Source organism: Lycorma delicatula, chromosome 1 (genome assembly GCF_047948215.1).
Source record: "Lycorma delicatula isolate Av1 chromosome 1, ASM4794821v1, whole genome shotgun sequence".
NCBI classification, from domain to species: Eukaryota; Metazoa; Arthropoda; class Insecta; order Hemiptera; family Fulgoridae; genus Lycorma; species Lycorma delicatula.
Window position 1 is genome coordinate 204,653,507 of NC_134455.1, and position 16,971 is coordinate 204,670,477.

General features: G+C 31.4%; 1 protein-coding gene across 2 annotated transcripts in view; it reads left to right on the forward strand.

Moving 5' to 3' along the window:
- Positions 1-16,971, forward strand: part of LOC142327626 (protein scarlet-like) — a 104,106-nt gene that overhangs the window by 55,408 nt on the left and 31,727 nt on the right. For both annotated transcript variants that reach the window (XM_075370834.1, XM_075370841.1), the window contains exons 8-9: positions 9,251-9,467; positions 13,765-13,802. In XM_075370834.1, coding sequence (XP_075226949.1) covers positions 9,251-9,467; positions 13,765-13,802 — 255 coding nt within the window. The remainder of the gene's footprint in view (positions 1-9,250; positions 9,468-13,764; positions 13,803-16,971) is intronic.

Sequence of the window (16,971 nt, forward strand, 5' to 3'; positions counted from 1 at the left end):
AATTTTAATTGAAGGGTTTTTTTCATTTTTCAATATATAGTTAGCATTTTAAGCACCTTTATTGTATTTCATTAGCTCATTTTTTATTGTTTAACTTTGTTAGCATAATTTGTAAGCTATAAATAAACAATACTAGAGAAAGAATTAAATCGTATCATAATCACATTATATCATATCTAATATTGAAGAGTGAGCTTTCATGGACAAGATTAATCATATCTGTGCAGGTCAAAACAATGTAGCTGAAAACACAGCTGTGTTGTTTGTATTAAGCACTGTATTTAGGAATGAATTAATTTTGTTCAGTCTTATTGTTATCTTAAGTTTGTTAAAGTGCAATGTCATAATGCCTCAAAATTGTATAAATGATGTGTATATTCCTTTTGTTATGTAATTGGTGAGTTTACCATAAAATCAAATAGAAAAAACATTACACCTTTAATTATAAAAGCATTTCATTTGTACTTTCGGTGTAAAATTGGTGATCAGGATAAGACGTGGGGTCTTATCCATAGTATGCACTAATTCTTCTGTATATTTAAGAGGATGGCTGAAAGGTACACGGAAGGCTTTGCCATTTGGTGTACCTATGGTTTTGCGTGAACCAAAGGATCACGTAACACTTGTTCCAGACATGCTTGTTTAACACAAGTGTGTCTAAAATTTCTAAAAAATCTAAACATACTATATAATATCCTTCATTTGCAACCTGCAATCAGGCCTGTACCTCACAGTGAAATTATTCCAGTTCCTGAGCCACCTGTGAAAGTATTGTTTCGAAAGCAGCGATGAAGAATCAGGCAGTACTGAAGAAGACAACATTGATTTTGATTTTGAATTATCTTCCAATAAGCCACATCTTATATCACAAGGAGAATTAAATGACTTGGTTAGGGATTTAAATTTTATCAAAAAATCAAGCTGAACTGTTAGCATGAAGACTGCAAGGTTGGAATTTACTTAAAAAAAAAATACAAAAATTTCAAGCTTTTGAAGCCGACAAAAAGAACTTTCTCAGTACTTTATTGATGAAAATAATTTAGTTTATTGTACAAATACTGATAAGCTTACATTGCACTTAGGGCAAGTTCATAAACCTGAGGTGGCGCTTTTCATAGATTCATCCAAGTATAATTTAAAAGTGGTTCTACTACACAACGATAACAAATATCCTTTAATAACAATCGCTTTTGGTATTAATTTTAAAGAAACATACGATGAGATGAAAGACGTTCTTAAAAAAATAAATTAATAAATACATAGCCTGAACATATGTGGTGATTTGAAAGTTGTAGCTATGTTGTTAGGCATGCAGTTAGGCTATACTAAGTACATGTGTTTTCTTTGCAAATGGGACAGTCGAGCTAGGGATAAACATTATGTTACCAAAGAGTGGAAGAAACGAGAAAACTTAACTCTAAATGGGAAAAATATTATTCATGAGCCCTTAGTTGAGCCCAAAAAAATATTTTTACCTCTTCTCCATACCAAGCTAGGACTAATGAAAAATTTTGTAAAAGCAATGAAGAAGAATAGTCCCGGATTTTTGTACATCAGGCAGAAATTTCCAAATTTAAGTAAAGGAAAAATTAAAGAAGGAATATTTGTTGGTCCTCAAATAAGAGAGTTGGTCAAAGATGACGTATTTAACTGAATGTTTAATAATGTAGAAAGTGCAGCTTGGCCTTCATTTAAAACATTTGTAAAAGTTTTCTCGGCAAACAAATATTTGACAATTACCATGATTTTATTAATCAACTTCTTACTTCATACAGAGCCATGGGATGTAATATATCTTTGAAAATACATTTCCTCCACTCACATCTGGATTTTTTCCTGGACAATCTCGAAGACGTAAGTGACAAACACGGTGAACCTTTCCACCAAGACATTTCAGTGATGGAAAGCCACTATAAAGGGAAATGCTAGCCGATTATTGTTTGACATTAATTCAGGATGTGCCTGAGGCTATTTATAAAAGAAAAGCATCAGCGAAAATATCCTAACACAGGTATGGCTATGTAAAACTATAAATTTTACAGATTTTAACTATATTTTCCCTTAATTTTTTTTTTAAGCATAATTTATTAATAAATAAGGGTGATGGAAAAATTGTATTTACAGAACTGTAATGTATGCAAAAGAACAATTTAAGAAATAGTATTACACTAAGAGAAACATTTTAAAACATTTTTTTTGTTTATCAGTATAATTGGCAAATTATGAAAAATGTTAAAGTATTGAAATGAAATACAAATCATTACATAAATACACGTTGTTGCTTGATTTGGTATATATTCTTCATTCTTTGTTCTCTCTTTTTCCATACTGGCAATGTCCCCTATTATCAGTTCCTTAGTACATGAAATTTTAGAAGATGATAATTATATGATCTTGGAACTTTTGTTTTACTATAGATAAATGTAATGTTTCATCTTAGTTTTGAAGTGGTCATGAGAAACCTAGATGTACATATTTTCTATTTGACTTGTCCATAAAAAAGAGAAAAATTACCTATAACACTGGTCAACATGACTTTTATCTCACGAATACCAATAGTGTACTTGATGCAGTTTTTTAACCTGTTTTGAAATATGTTTTCAGAATTTTTTCATCACCCACATTTTTTTTTGTAATTTTAATTTTTTTAAATATTTAAAAAAATTTTTTCGTCCATTTGTCTATTGTCAAGTAAAAGCTCCTAGATCATTATAAATATTGGAAACAAATGTGCTAACTCAAAGGGTAGCGTTGCTACTGTTGCACAGGTTCAGACATGTATAGACGTACGAACTTGATGTAGTATAGCACACATTCATCAAAACAATGCCAGTTGTGAGATACTAATGAACCAGTAAACACATCATTGTGAGTGCTTTGTGTGTCTGAATTATTGTGTATTACATATTTACAACTTTATTTCTTTTAATTGGGTGTTAGTTACAAAATGCCTAGAATCTGTTTAAATCGTGCTAACAATTTTTGTTATGTATGTAGTGAGGTGACACTCAGGTCCCGTAGGTGAAACCTTACTTCATTAGTAAAAAAGTGTTATGAACTTTATTTTGGGTGTAAAGTCGGGGACCAAACAAGGGCTAGGGTCCCACATATCTGTTGTTTATTGTGTTCTAGGCTTTTCACTGCATGGAAAAATGGCACATGCCACATGCCATTTGCTATCCCTATAATTTGGAGGGAACCCAAAGATCACTCTTCTGACTGTTATTTCTGCTTAACAAACAAAAAAGGGATTACATCAAAATCAAAACATACAGTGGTGTATCCTAACTTCCAATCTACAATGAGACCCAGTTTCACACTGCAAAGAATTGCCCATACCAAAGCTTCCAGAACATGTGACATTAGATGAAGAGTTAAAATCATAGTTAAAATTGTATAATACTTATCGAAGTGTAGAAAGTGTAAATGCATAGATGCTCTGTAACTCTACTTGAGATGTCTGAAGTAGTGTTGGCACTGCTAATGGTACAATGAGGAACAGAGTATGCCAACATAGCAAGAAGCCAGTTGCTGGTACACAACCATCCCCACTCTGCGTGTCAGCTGAGTTTTTTAATCTTTGACAAGCATCAACTATGTAAAAACTGCAGAAAAAGTACTATCAGAATCACATATTTTTCTTCCTGAGACAAAAAAAAATCCTTTTTTGTTCCCCAGTGCAATCATTCTTTCATTTTGTTAATTTATTTCATTTAAGTTATTCTCTAATTATTCAATTTTTTTTACTTTTCTTATATATTATAATCTACTTTTTAATAAACCAACATAGAAAGTTTGAACATTCTAATCTAAGCTCTGGAATGAATATAAGTTGTCATTTTTTTATAAGATATAATTTTTTTTTAAATATGGAATTAACATCCATATCGGAGCTGAAATTAAAATGTTTCTTTTTTGTAGGTTAGTGTATTAAAATTTTAATATGAACCTGCATAGTACTAGGTATGCCACACATCTCAGGAATGGTCAACCTGAGACTGTACAAGACTGCACTTTATTTGTACTCATTTTTTTTTTTTTTTTTTTTTTTTTGTCTTCAGTCATTTGACTGGTTTGATGCAGCTCTCCAAGATTCCCTATCTAGTGCTAGTCGTTTCATTTCAGTATACCCTCTACATCCTACATCCCCAACAATTTGTTTTACATACTCCAAACGTGGCCTGCCTACACAATTTTTCCCTTCTACCTGTCCTTCCAATATTAAAGCGACTATTCCAGGATGCCTTAGTATGTGGCCTATAAGTCTGTCTCTTCTTTTAACTATATTTTTCCAAATGCTTCTTTCTTCATCTATTTGCCGCAATACCTCTTCATTTGTCACTTTATCCACCCATCTGATTTTTAACATTCTCCTATAGCACCACATTTCAAAAGCTTCTAATCTTTTCTTCTCAGATACTCCGATTGTCCAAGTTTCACTTCCATATAAAGCGACACTCCAAACATACACTTTCAAAAATCTTTTCCTGACATTTAAATTAATTTTTGATGTAAACAAATTATATTTCTTACTGAAGGCTCGTTTAGCTTGTGCTATTCGGCATTTTATATCGCTCCTGCTTCGTCCATCTTTAGTAATTTTACTTCCCAAATAACAAAATTCTTCTACCTCCTTAATCTTTTCTCCTCCTATTTTCACATTCAGCGGTCCATCTTTGTTTTTTCTACTACATTTCATTACTTTTGTTTTGTTCTTGTTTATTTTCATGCGATAGTTCTTGCGTAGGACTTCATCTATGCCGTTCATTGTTTCTTCTAAATCCTTTTTACTCTCGGCTAGAATTACTATATCATCAGCAAATCGTAGCATCTTTATCTTTTCACCTTGTACTGTTACTCCGAATCTAAATTGTTCTTTAACATCATTAACTGCTAGTTCCATGTAAAGATTAAAAAGTAACGAAGATAGGGAACATCCTTGTCGGACTCCCTTTCTTATTACGGCTTCTTTCTTATGTTCTTCAATTGTTATTGTTGCTGTTTGGTTCCTGTACATGTTAGCAATTGTTCTTCTATCTCTGTATTTGAACCCTAATTTTTTTAAAATGCTGAACATTTTATTCCAGTCTACGTTATCGAAAGCCTTTTCTAGGTCTATAAACGCCAAGTATGTTGGTTTGTTTTTCTTTAATCTTCCTTCTACTATTAATCTGAGGCCTAAAATTGCTTCCCTTGTCCCTATACTTTTCCTGAAACCAAATTGGTCTTCTCCTAACACTTCTTCCACTCTCCTCTCAATTCTTCTGTATAAAATTCTAGTTAAGATTTTTGATGCATGACTAGTTAAACTAATTGTTCTGTATTCTTCACATTTATCTGCCCCTGCTTTCTTTGGTATCATTACTATAACACTTTTTTTGAAGTCTGATGGAAATTCCCCATTTTCATAAATATTACACACCAGTTTGTATAATCTATCAATCGCTTCCTTACCTGCACTGCGCAGTAATTCTACAGGTATTCCGTCTATTCCAGGAGCCTTTCTGCCATTTAAATCTTTTAATGCTCTCTTAAATTCAGATCTCAGTATTGTTTCTCCCATTTCATCCTCCTCAACTTCCTCTTCTTCCTCTGTAACACCATTTTCTAATTCATTTCCTCCGTATAACTCTTCAATATATTCCACCCATCTATCGACTTTACCTTTCGTATTATATATTGGTGTACCATCTTTGTTTAACACATTATTAGATTTTAATTTATGTACCCCAAAATTTTCCTTAACTTTCCTGTATGCTCCGTCTATTTTACCAATGTTCATTTCTCTTTCCACTTCTGAACACTTCTCTTTAATCCACTCTTCTTTCACCAGTTTGCACTTCCTGTTTATAGCATTTCTTAATTTCCGATAGTTCCTTTTACTTTCTTCATCACTAGCATTCTTATATTTTCTACGTTCATCCATCAGCTGCAATATATCGTCTGAAACCCAAGGTTTTCTACCGGTTCTCTTTATTCCGCCTAAGTTTGCTTCTGCTGATTTAAGAATTTCCTTTTTAACATTCTCCCATTCTTCTTCTACATTTTCTACCTTATCTTTTTTACTCAGACCTCTTGCGATGTCCTCCTCAAAAATCTTCTTTACCTCCTCTTCCTCAAGCTTCTCTAAATTCCACCGATTCATCTGACACCTTTTTTTCAGGTTTTTAAACCCCAATCTACATTTCATTATCACCAAATTATGGTCGCTATCAATGTCTGCTCCAGGGTAAGTTTTGCAGTCAACGAGTTGATTTCTAAATCTTTGCTTAACCATGATATAATCTATCTGATACCTTGCAGTATCGCCTGGCTTTTTCCAAGTGTATATTCTTCTGTTATGATTTTTAAATTGGGTGTTGGCAATTACTAAATTATACTTCGTGCAAAACTCTATAAGTCGGTCCCCTCTTTCATTCCTTTTGCCCAGCCCGTATTCACCCACTATATTTCCTTCCTTGCCTTTTCCAATGCTTGCATTCCAATCTCCAATTATTATTAAATTTTCATCTCCTTTTACGTGTTTAATTGCTTCATCAATCTCTTCGTATACACACTCTACCTCATCATCATCATGGGCGCTTGTAGGCATATAGACGTTAACAATCGTTGTCGGTTTAGGTTTTGATTTTATCCTTATTACAATGATTCTATCGCTATGCGTTTTGAAATACTCCACTCTCCTCCCTATCTTCTTGTTCATCACGAAACCTACTCCTGCCTGCCCATTATTTGACGCTGAGTTAATTACTCTAAAATCACCTGACCAAAAGTCGCCTTCCTCTTCCCACCGAACCTCACTAATAACTACTATATCCACATTTGTCCTACCCATTTCCCTTTTTAAATGCTCTAGCCTACCAACCTTTTTCAAGCTTCTAACATTCCACGCTCCGACTCGTAGAATGTTATTTTTTAATTTTCTGGTGACCCCTTCCTTAGTAGTCCCCACCCGGAGATCCGAACGGGGGACTATTTTACCTCCGGAATATTTTACCAAGGAAGGCGCCTCCATTATTGCTATGTGAAAATGCAGAGAGCCACATTTTCTTGGAAAAAAAGCAGCTGTAGTTTTCCATTGCTTTCAGCTGCGCAGTACTCAGAGGACTGAGTGATGTTGATACGGCCGTTTAAGTCGTCCTGACTCACGCCCCTAACAACTACTGAAAGAGCTGCTGCCCTCTTTCAGGAATCATTCCTTAGTCTGGCTCTCAACAGATACCTCTCCGATATGGTTGCACCTTCGGTCCAGCTACTCTGTATCCCTGAGCACTCAAGCCCCCTCACCAACGGCAAGGTCTCATGATTCATAGAGGAGGTTGTACTCATATATATATATATATCATACTCATTCATCCTCTGAAGTATACCTTACGGTCGTTCCGAAGGCTAAACAAAAAAAAAAGGTACCAGGTATACAAAAAAAATCAGGGTTTTAATTTCTTATAACTCTTGAATGAGATATATGTTATTGATGTTAGGCTAGAATCAAAACACAAAAGGACAGATTTAGTTGTGTAAATAGTCATAGATTTATTCCCCATCTTTCCCTTTTACAGCATCACTAAAAAGACTAGATTCTTTTGACTAATGTAATAAAAAAGAATTATTAACTTCCATAATATTTGGTTTCCATTTACATTTTTTTTTTTTTTTTTTTTTTATGAAAATTGAATTAATATTTTTTGGTGTTATTTTCAGTTAATTACTTTGTATACATTACTTCATTTGGTTTTAATTTCATTAATAATATAATTACATATTATAAAATTATATTTAATTTTTATTAAATTAAATATTAAAATAAATAAAATAGAATTATAACAGTGACAATAAACAGAAAAATTATCAATAAAAAAGCTAGAGCTTTTATTGTTAAGTATTTTTTTTTTAAAATGTCTTAAAATAAATAAAAATGTTAAAAACATATTACTCCTGTTAAAACTGTGCCACAGACACAGGATTTGAACCCAGTTAATTTGTTAAATATTTACAGAATTGTAATTATTAATGGAAGACCAGTAATTGTTTATAGTGCTTTAATAAATGTAAATAATTATGACTCACAACTGAGTCAGAATTAAACTTTACGTACATTAGCATTAGGTTTGACCCTAAGTGTGGTTACTTTCATGTTGTTTATTATATTTTGTAGAAGGGTTTTAAAAAGGGATGAAATTAGGGAAGGTTAGATGGGAGAAGTGATTTCTAGTTTGCCTATATCACTAAGTAAGCTCTAAAACAATAAATTAATTTTTTCAGATCATTTCTGTAGTAATTGAATTCATGCTTGATAATAAACAAATTCTGTCCCTGTTACCTGCACAAATGTAATTATTAGTTTGCACAAACATAGTACTTTGTTAAAATTATTCTACAAACTAATAATTACATTTGTGCTGGTTTTTAAGTAACTGTGAATTTTAAAAGAAAGAGTAAATGTGCGTGCTATAGGCATCTTACAAAAAAATGTATTAATATTTATTCATTTATTTTTTTCAGTTAATTTATTTACTATTAAATACATAAAACTTTAAAAAAGTTTTCCACTGTAATTTGGCATAAAATTATGAGTTTTATTTTATAAAACGAGTTATTTGACATATTTTGATTGTAGACAGACAATAATGTAAATGGTGAATGTTTATATGATGAACAATGGTTCCAAACTTTTGTACCAAATGTATGACCTATATATCTCAGTACTCAAATAACTGTATCAAGTATACATAAATTCTGAACATATATATTTTGACTATGACGTATTTTATGTGATGTTTTTAAATCATTTATTATGTGTGCTGTTACATTTTATTTAATAACATAGTTCAGATCAACAGATCCACCTAAGCAATAAAATGCAAGAAAAATATTCTTACCTTATTAATTGTTTATTTTATAAATGAATAACACATTTTCAGTCATCTTCAAATTCTTTCATAAATACATTATTAAAAATTTCATGAATACAGTAATTATGATGTGGCATTTTTAAAAAAATAAAATAAATTTTGACAAAGTTTTTAAATATTTTAAATTTAGAATGTAATTTTAAATTGTCATTGTACAACAGTTGCGAGTTATTTGTTAAAGAACTCATACTGAAGGTATATGTAAAAACATGTTATTCATTGGGAAAAAGATTGAATTAATAAAGCAAGAACACTTTCCTTGCAGTTTACACTTTAGGTGTATTCACTGATTGAATAACACGATTTATTCTATATATCATTATTTATGAATTCAACAGTGTCGGTCTCGTCTGCCCTACATCATACAATTTATCAGAATTCCTTGTATCACAACTGGTAATAAACAATGACATAAAAAGTCAACAAAGAGCTGACAGAATATGCAGTCAGTTCAATTCATCAGAACAGGGTCAAGCTTTGGCAAAAAAACTTCAGATTGAACTCACAAAAAATCAACACATGCCTTGTTATTTTATAGATAATTATTTATTTAAGGTAAGTTTTGAATATTTTTTTACTCTAGGATTAGATATAGTGCATATTTTTTCATAAAATTTGATCACTAGTTGGCAAATCTGTCCTCTATTCTAAAGATATAAATTTACAAAAAATGTTCTAATAAAACTTATTATTTTGATTACTGCAGTTATGAAAACTAGTTTTTAAATTTTACTATAAATATCTGCTTTTATAATTTCTTTTAAATATGTATTCTTTACTTATATGATTAAGTTTATGATATATTTGATTTATTTCTTCTCAGTATGAACTGTATACTTTACATTTGTGAATGTAAAACAGTACTCTATATATATAACAGTGGTAAGAACAATTTCCTTTCCTGTAGACTGTTGCCGTTCAACATTAATACTCCCAAATTCTGATTTCAGTGAGAAAACATCAAATTTATTTTCACAGATTCCTATTCCCTGTCTAATGATCGGCAGTTTCAATGCTCATCACTGTTCATGGGGCTCATCATGTTCTTCTCGAGCTACTATAGTTGAATGACTGAGGCAGAACTTGGATCTTTGATTTTACAACAATGGATCATACACGTGTATGATCCACAGAAAAAATGTGCAATGCTATCATGTTTGATTGTCGCAGAAAAATCAACAAACTGAAGGAAATAACTGGAATTTCCTGGAGTTCATGCCAAAGAATCCTAACTGAAGGTTTGAACATGAGGTGTGTCACAGCAAAGAATGTTCCATGACTGCTTTCCAATGACCAGAGGGCAAACCATCTGAGAGTGTGTCAGGAATTGAAAGAACAGACACAAACCTACCTGAATTTTTTGTCAAAAGTCATAACAGGGGATGAATCTTGGTGTTATGGCTACAACTCTGAAAAAAAAACATTAGTCAATTCAATGGAAAACAGTTTCATCGCCCAGACCAAAAAAGCACAGCAAGTGAAATCAGATGTGATGTTCATGAAAGTTTGTTTTTTGACATGAAAGGAATCATTCATGTTAAATTTGTTCCTCAGGGTACCACAATGAACCAAAATTACTATCTGCAAGAGCTAAAATGATTACATGAGATAGTGAGAAAAAACAACCTGAAATTGTGGGGGTTGGAGGACTGGCTGCTTCATCATGACAATGCAACTGACCACATAATACACAGTATTGTATGGACAGGTTGATTGAAACAAACTGGTTGACCTTCAATCAACCAGTTTTTGATGAAAAATGGTATGATAATGGTTTCCCATCCTCCTTTCACACCCCACCTAGCTCCCTGTGTTTTTTTTTCTCTTATTCCCAAGAATGAAGAAAAACCTAAAGAGAAAGCATTCTCAGGACCTAGAAAAGGTTAAGGGAAAAAATTGCTGGAGACACTCAACAGCATTATTCAGAAGAATATAAAAAAATGTTTTGAACATTAGGAAAACCATTGGGACAAGTGCATATCCTCTAATAGACAGTATTTTTAAGGGGATTGATGTTTTCTTAAATAAAAAACAAATTCTCTTTTTTTGGTACCCCCCTCATATATATTTTGTCAAAATATATAATGCCCTGTTTTTTTAAAAACTAACTAGTTCCCATTTAATTTTTATGTTGTTCTGTAATTCAAGTACTCCAAAGTGAGATATCCTTGCCCTTTTTCACAGGATGATGAAAAAGAAAATTATTGTCTTATGTAGAAATAGCAGTAGTGGTAGCTAGTAAAATAGTTTTGTTTACAAACATGTTGTATAATATATGACTACATTCCAATTAGAAGTTTTTGAATGGATTGAAAAATGAATTACAGTTAAACTTCTCTATGTAGGCCTTTATCTGCTTCCTATTAGCCAGGCATAACCACATAACTACGTACCATATGAAGTCAGTTTTCTGATTTTGTAGTTCTCCACTCCTTTCACAATGTTATTCTTATTACACATGGCCTTACATTTGAAAATAACAATAAATCATTGTTGAAATATATATTAATTTAATTTAATTATTAATTTATTGAGGTTAAACTTTTTATAGTCCAGTTTAAAAATTTATAAAAAAATATCACTGAGGATTGGCTTAGGCTCGAAAGTGTTTTGATGAGTAAAAAATTAAAGGTAAGAGTGGTTCTCTAATTCTGTGCTTTGTGGAGGCTGAAAGAATATTATATTGTATATACATATCCTTACTATTACTATACGAGTTCAATAAGAAATTTCTCGCTGAATAGTTTATAAAAACTGTCTGTAAAATAGTAGTTTTCCTTTTTAAAATATTTAATAGTTTGTTGTGTATATAGGTTTAAGAACATCTTAAATATTGAGTATAAATATATATTATGAATAGTTTTATATTGAGTATTTAAAATAATCTGATATTTAATAATTATGAAGCAGTTTAATCTGTTTTTAAGTCTTCATATAAGCTGTGACTGTATTGAACTAATTGAAGGCTATTGTGTCTGATCTTCCTTCATCAGACAGTTTATAATTATTTTGCTTTGCGTATCGAAATAGTTAGGTCTAAATTTAGTAATCGTGTAGCATTACAAAATGTTTTTTATTTATAACCAATTTTTTTTAATTCTGATTACAGTCTTCCTTATGTATATCTGCTTGTGCATCCTTATATCATGCACATTAAAAGCATTCATGCATATCCATTTTCATGTATTATTCAATGATTCAGAGATTGCTAAATTGTCCTTTTTTTTTGTCTTCAGTCATTTGACTGGTTTGATGCACCTCTCCAAGATTCCCTATCTAGTGCTAGTCGTTTCATTTCAGTATACCCTCTACATTCTACATCCCTAACAATTTGTTTTACATATTCCAAACGTGGCCTGCCTACACAATTTTTCCCTTCTACCTGTCCTTCCAATATTAAAGCAACTATTCCAGGATGCCTTAGTATGTGGCCTATAAGTCTGTCTCTTCTTTTAACTATATTTTTCCAAATGCTTCTTTCTTCATCTATTTGCCCCAATACCTCTTCATTTGTCACTTTATCCACCCATCTGATTTTTAACATTCTCCTATAGCACCACATTTCAAAAGCTTCTAATCTTTTCTTCTCAGATACTCCGATTGTCCAAGTTTCACTTCCATATAAAGCGACACTCCAAACATACACTTTCAAAAATCTTTTCCTGACATTTAAATTAATTTTTGATGTAAACAAATTATATTTCTTACTGAAGGCTCGTTTAGCTTGTGCTATTCGGCATTTTATATCGCTCCTTCTTCGTCCATCTTTAGTAATTCTACTTCCCAAATAACAAAATTCTTCTACCTCCATAATCTTTTCTCCTCCTATTTTCACATTCAGTGGTCCATCTTTGTTATTTCTACTACATTTCATTACTTTTGTTTTGTTCTTGTTTATTTTCATGCGATAGTTCTTGCGTAGGACTTCATCTATGCCGTTCATTGTTTCTTCTAAATCCTTTTTACTCTCGGCTAGAATTACTATATCATCAGCAAATCGTAGCAAAATTGAATCTAAATTGTTCTTTAACATCATTAACTGCTAGTTCCATGTAAAGATTAAAAAGTAACAGAGATAGGGAACATCCTTGTCGGACTCCCTTTCTTATTACGGCTTCATTCTTATGTTCTTCAATTGTTACTGTTGCTGTTTGGTTCTTGTACATGTTAGCAATTGTTCTTCTATCTCTGTATTTGAACCCTAATTTTTTTAAATGCTGAACATTTTATTCCAGTCTACGTTATCGAATGCCTTTTCTAGGTCTATACGCCAAGTATGTTGGTTTGTTTTTCTTTAATCTTCCTTCTACTATTAATCTGAGGCCTAAAATTGCTTCCCTTGTCCCTATACTTCTCCTGAAACCAAATTGGTCTTCTCCTAACACTTCCTCCACTCTCCTCTCAATTCTTCTGTATAGAATTCTAGTTAAGATTTTTGATGCATGACTAGTTAAACTAATTGTTCTGTATTCTTCACATTTATCTGCCCCTGCTTTCTTTGGTATCATTACTATAACACTTTTTTTGAAGTCTCACGGAAATTCCCCTTTTTCATAAATATTGCACACCAGTTTGTATAATCTATCAATCGCTTCCTCACCTGCACTGCGCAGTAATTCTACAGGTATTCCGTCTATTCCAGGAGCCTTTCTGCCATTTAAATCTTTTAATGCTCTCTTAAATTCAGATCTCAGTATTGTTTCTCCCATTTCATCCTCCTCAACTTCCTCTTCTTCCTCTATAACTAAATTGTCCTAGCAGAATGATATTACCTTTTTTTGTTTACAACTTTAAGCAACATGAATTTGTTGTGCTTTACTACTATTGATATGTTCTCTTAATATGCTTTCAGGGAAAAGCTGAAGATGAATTTCAGACATATATCTCAATGTAAGTAAAATATATAAAATATGTTTATATTAGTACTTTTTGTCTTCTGACAAAAGTTTTTAGATAGAATGAAAATTATTATTAACAAGCAAGAGAGTTCTGATTTGTTGGAGAAGATTTCATCTATTCTGTTGTGCTTTCCATAAATTAAGTGAAAGTTTGACAAAACTACTTTTTCATTTCTGATAAACAGATAACAACAGGTAGTATAAGTAATTTTTTTTTTTTGTTTTTAGTCATTTGGTTACATAATAACAATGATTATTATTATTATTGCATATCATGAAATACATGCTCACTATGATGCAATAATATGGATTTACTTTTTGGATCATTTCCCATACATTAAATGATTTTCTTTTGCACAAAGCGTTCTCTTAATATCTATTCTTGAATGTTTGAATGTTCTTCTGAAAATAATACTTTAAAAAAGTTTAAACTGTCATTTCTGGCAACCACCTTTCTGTTAGTAGATGAAAGTTCCTGTTTCATTGGGAGGCAGTAACCATAATATGCTATCACATAATATAGCTACTGGGTGTAAATTTTTGGCATTCTGCTTGTAGACAAAATACTTTTGTTATCTATTTGAATGATAGTTGTGCAAAATAAGTGTAAATATCAAGGCTAACCATTTATTCAGTTCTTATAATTTCATTTTCATCAAAATTTTTGCCCAACTCTATCTCGGTTTCATAAAAAGCATCACACCATTTTTGATATTTCAGTAAGTTTTTAATTTAAGGGAAAGGGATTTTTTTTTTACTTTTTTAAATCAAAAAAATATAAATCTTGTACCTTTTTTAATAAGTCTCTATATGTGTATCATTTGTAGTGCAGTTGACATCAAAACAGTATTCTGATTTATCCATATTTGATGGATCATTTCCAAATGATCAAAGCATTGTTTCTACTACCATGCTTTCCATTGTTTTCTTCATGATTGTTTTGCTGATTTTTTTTTTTTTGCTATTATTTCTAGCTGTCATTTTCTTGTTTAGTAGAAAATTATTTGTACAGTAAAACTTCCCAATACTGGACGCAGCTTTGGAACAACAATCTGTCCATTATTTATACGCATTCTCTATTCAGAAAAATGTGAATACAGTATTATGTTCAGTTACTGTACAGAAAGAAAACTATTTTGAATAGAACATCAGTATTGTGTATTTATTTCATGTAAATTAAAATAAAAAAATTAAAAAAATAGTTGCTAATTAAAAAGCAGCTTTCTAAAATTCAAGTTTTTTGTTATTGTTTTTCAGAAAATAAAACACTATCCTTTTTGTTCATATTTGAATACAAAAAATAATATTGTATTACTGTAATCAACCAATAAAATAAGAAAATAAAATTAGTATTCTATACTAAGATTGAATAAAAACAATGTAACCTACAAAAATATTAATCAAAACACATGTATAAAAAAATAACATAAAAATAAAAAAAAATATATTCAATTTACTTATACATAGATGGTTTAAAATAGCTGTCTATTTTAGTTTTAACTAAGTCCTGGTACATATTTTTTTCAACAAGTGACTGTGCTTGTGATGTTAAAATAATGCTTCCTGGTAATCCTTTTTTTAAAAAATATTGCTTTAACTTTCTATCTCTTCTCTTGCTTCCTTACTTGTGATGGTAAATTTGGGACCATTATCATTATCATTATTGTCTGAGTCATTGTCATTTGTTTTGAAAGTAGTCAAGTGTGAGGCTGCAACAAGATCACTGATGTCAGTGGATATGTCCTCTGTGTTGTCAATGTTTGGGTACCCTTTGTAATTTCCAAATGGTTCAATAAGTTCCTATAATTCACTCTGTTCATCAGAATTTTCATTTGGTTCATCAAGATTTTCAATGATGGAATTGAAATTAGTTTGTGGAGGTTTAATACCCACTTTTATGAAACAATTTCTTACTGAAACAATTTCTTGGTTTTGATATCTTCCCCATGTACGTTTTCTTCTTTCAAACCCATTGTTTTGCTGGGCAAAGCCCAGAAAAAAGACTAGTATCATCACAATTAAAAATATTTCTTTCATTATAACACACACATATTTCATTTAATTTTTCTTTCCACTCAGACACCAAATTGTTACCTACAGCACCAGCATCACCACAAAATTTTTTATATGAATCGTTATGTCTAATTCAGAATTAACTAACCAACCCTCGATGCTTTTAAACTCATTGTAACCAAGTTCTTATCAATTTCTAAGGTTTTCTCATGTATCAAAGTCCCAGAGACTGAAATGTTATTAGCACGAGCCCTGCAAAACCACTCATAAGTCAAATTTTCAACTGCTAGGGCTGGCATTTTAGGAGATGTGCACATTTACTTAACTGATTGTTTTCAGTTCATGACTAGGATATAAAGTTTGCTTTTCAAGATATCGTTTATCTGAGTTTTCTCAACATCAAAACGTTTTGCCATATCACATACACCGAGTTTTTCTATTTCATAGACATTTATAACTGCTACTTTTTCTTTTAATATCAAGCATTACAATTTTAAGATATTTTAAGTTGCAGTAACTATGGTTGTAACAGTTTTTATAAAATACAGAAAATTGAATTTATAGTAAACATGTATACGAGATGTATTACAAGAAAAAGTACAGTACTATACCATAACAAAAATATTACTCATATTCATTGTATATTTTACATTTGTACAGTAACTGATGACAGTTCTCACTGGATGATGAATTGGTTGAAATCATAACATCAACGTCTAGGCGTTGATGTTGTGGCATTTATACCACTATAAACTGCCAGTGAATCTGAAAGTATCCAGCGTTAAGAGGAATTTGTTATTGGGAAGTTTCATTATAATTAACTTCAACTAGGAGACTTTTCTTAAGCATATTTATAAACCCCCCCCCCCCCCCCACCAACCTAAAGTATGGCGGTGCTCCATCTTTTTATTGCAACCTGATGGTAATCTTCATCAGATTGTAGGAAAGCAAACAGCTAAAACACATCATGACTTGCTGAAACAGCTGGTTGTTAGTCATGATGGTTTTCTCTACAAAGAAAATTGACCCAATAGCATTTCTTAACAGAATCCATGCCAATATTTTGCTTTCAGAGAACCTGAGGTATAAATTCTTATTTCTTTTCAAACAAAACATTGACTTACTTGGTTGTTCTGACCCAATATCGA